General features: G+C 34.2%; 1 protein-coding gene across 1 annotated transcript in view; it reads right to left on the bottom strand.

Moving 5' to 3' along the window:
- Nucleotides 1-176: 176 nt before the first annotated feature.
- The window catches only part of NAMPT (nicotinamide phosphoribosyltransferase), a 39,145-nt gene continuing 35,922 nt past the window's right edge, over nucleotides 177-3,399 (bottom strand). The window contains exon 11 of the mRNA XM_025207378.1: nucleotides 177-3,035. Coding sequence (XP_025063163.1) covers nucleotides 2,922-3,035 — 114 coding nt within the window. The 3' untranslated portion in view covers nucleotides 177-2,921. The remainder of the gene's footprint in view (nucleotides 3,036-3,399) is intronic.

Below are 3,399 nucleotides of genomic sequence, written 5' to 3'. Positions count from 1 at the left end.
CTAGAAAGGTGCTGAAATACAAGTTCAATATATAAATGCACTGTTCAGTGGGTTGGTTCAGTTATCCTAGAGTGGGTTATGGTAGCACCTCACTTGCACCCTGGTATATTGCAGGTAGTGGTATGTATGTGAGGTCAACATCTAAGCTTTAAAACAAAGTCAAATGGATATTGAAGTTTCACTACCAGAACTAAAACTTTATTTCCATGTTTATTACACATTTGTATTTGATGCCAAGTACATTAGATTATTTTAACATAAGATTTCAGTGAAGAGTGTTTACTCTCCACTCAACAGGTTAAGGAGGAATGTAAAACTATAGAAAAACCATTTAAAACTTTTTTGAATTTTGGCAAAACAGAACAATAAATATTTTTCTATTTTCTCCTCAGATCTTTCAAGATGAATCTTCTTATAAAAAGATTTAGCATCAGTTTCATAACCACACATCTCAGGAAAAAATAGGCATATAAAATCCATTTCTTATGCTAGATACTGGTTACAAATAAATTATTTAGAGTATTAACACAAAACTCCCAACTCCTATTTTTAAATATAAATACTGTCTATATTATGAAATGGAGGATAATTAAAATATATTGATGGCTAAAAATCTAATTATTTAAAGCAAACCCAAACATGCTGTTTGCTTCTGTATGGAAGAATTAGGATATTGTAAGATTCAAGCACTGCAGTAAGTTATATTTGACATCAATATCGATCCCTTGATGCCTAGGTTTTAATTGCCAAACACTAAACACTTGGGAGGCATGAGTTCAGGATTGACTAGCACCAGGTGGCTTTAAAATACTAACTTAAAAAAAAAAAAAAAAAAAAAAAAAAGGATGACAAGTTTCTGATAGTGACATACACAGTTTAGGTGAGAGTTTCCAAATAAACTTACGCTAGACATAATACCAAACAAATCACTCATGTATCTTGCAGTACACAAGAACACAGTGCTTCCACAGCGTATCCCCAGTTCCTAAATACAAAAATATCAATTATGGGTAGTCAATAGTTATCAAAATCTTTATTGGTACAGAATGAAAGCAGCATTTTACTTTATTTCTTTAAACCATACATCATAAAATTCCTAATACATATCAAATGAATGAGTGAAATAGTCTGTTCTATTTAACTTATTAATCATATCTCTGGATTTGATACATCCTTCTTCACCAAGAACAAATGTTTAAACAGCAACAGGAAGGCAGTTCCTTGATGTGAAAGGCCAGTGTTTCTAGATACATCACTTAAACGTATGATCACATACAGTAAGAGTGGAAAAATCATTTTTAGTAAGCAAAACCATTAAGACTGGGCACAAACGTCTTACTACAAACCCCCTGGAAACACAATGTTACTTGTTACAAGTATTCTGTGGCCCTTTTTGGTGAGAAAAACGAAGTATGGCTTTTCAAGCATCCTTTACAGAAACAAGTGTTTTGCAATACCATTTTGTTGATTTTGGTTAGGGTTTAGAATAGTTCTGACATCCTGCCTTGTGAGATTATCTGCTACTGTGTTAGAAAAAAAATGCAACATCTGTACAACAATCAGTGATTTATAGTCACTCATTAAACATAAGGAAAACCAACCATTTTTCTTCCTCATAAAAGCTACCTTGCAACACTGTCAAAACATATGCACGCTCACTATAGTTCATCATACAAAATTAGACAATCTTTTTCTCCTGTAGGCAACCTAGTTTCTGCAGAGAGTGAACACTATCAAATGCAGTCATCCAAAATGTACCTTTCATACCTTTAGTTATCAGTCACCCTCTGCATCGTAACCCTCACATAGGGTTGTGTCTGGTATCATGTAGAAGTTTTGGCTCATGTAATTTTTTGTTAAACAGCTTGAATAAAACTAGTTAAACATTTGTACAACATACCCATCCAGTCTGACAAAAAGGCAAATGAATGAAGAAATACAAAAAATAAAAGAGTGCACTACCCAGTCCAGTATTTAATTTTAAAGTCGTGTCACTTACAGTCTATGAAAAATAAACCCAGATGTGTAATTATTTTAAAATACACCACTTCCACATTTATCTGTATATTTTATAGTAGAAGAGGAGAGCTCTTAAAAACATTACTCTTAAAATATTGAGGTGCATAAGCCAAGTGGGTTACACTTGGCAAGGTAAGTTGCAGAAGAGAATTCTTTCAAATTTGGCATTCCCTTTATATACCTTACTGGCAAGGCCTATAGATTTGTAGTACCTAAACCTTCTAGTAAGAACAGTAAATTTTCCTTAATGGAGAATGATTAATACAGATAACTACAAGAAACAGTGAGGTCAGCAGTTCTATGGGGTCTTAAGAAGCTACAAGTCCTGATTTAACTTTCAAATGGTACAATGTCACAACAAATTTTTAAGGCCATGTTTTATTTGCTGATTAATGGACAAGAGGCAATGGATTCCCCCTCCCCCCAAATATTTTCTTGAAAGTCTGTGCTCATAAAAATCATGAAAAGTTGGAAAGACTTAATTATTGAAATTTTAAATATATTTTACACAATCTTGTTTGTACAAAAATACAAGTTAAATATAAACATAAAGCAATCATGAGAATTTTATGTAAATCCATTTTGTGGTATTCTGTTATATATAAAAAAGTTTCTCAGCTCCGTCTCCTTTGTGAAAAGATCAATACCAGATTGAACCACTACTGGCAAAGGGCCCTAAAAAAAAAAGCACACTTCAGCACTGAATGTTTGACAACGTAAGTACCATTTCCTGATTGCATCTTTTCTAAGGACTGGCAAAAAAATAGGGCAGTATGTCCATAAACCAACAAATAATTTGGCTGCAATGTATCGTAAAACACAAACACACAGATCTGTACAATAAACCCATTAGCTATGCAGTACATACTTGTTACACACCACACACAGACGTGGAATGAAACTTAATGAGGTGTCCCTTGTAGTTCACTGTTATTCAGTCTGGCATTGTGTCTTACTTCATCGAACGAATAAGACTTTGTAACCTTTCCATTCTTGAAGACCGTATGAAGGAGATCCTGCAACAAAACACCATTTGATTTTAGCATGTCTGAAAAACCAGATGGTCTTTCCAGGAGACAAGCCAGACACTTACAAAGTTATGCTGGTAGATGTTTATATATTTACGTTAGGCTCCAACATTTGTTGACCTATCTGCTGCATATAGTACTGTCCAACACCACATCATGATGCACAAACTGTACCTCATGACGTCCGACTTAGATCTAAGTCAGACCATTCGTAGCCTCTTGGAGAACAGGCACTTCTATGTAGAACTAAAAAACTCTGGAACTATGTGGCTAGAAAAAGTAGATGGAGCTCCCAAAAAGAACAACTTATCACAAGGCAGTGCGTTTGCCCCACTTCTATTCAGTATCTACA

Source organism: Alligator sinensis, unplaced genomic scaffold (genome assembly GCF_000455745.1).
Source record: "Alligator sinensis unplaced genomic scaffold, ASM45574v1 scaffold100_1, whole genome shotgun sequence".
Taxonomy (NCBI): Eukaryota; Metazoa; Chordata; order Crocodylia; family Alligatoridae; genus Alligator; species Alligator sinensis.
Note: the sequence above shows the minus strand (reverse complement) of the source record. Positions and strands in the feature narration are given on the sequence as shown.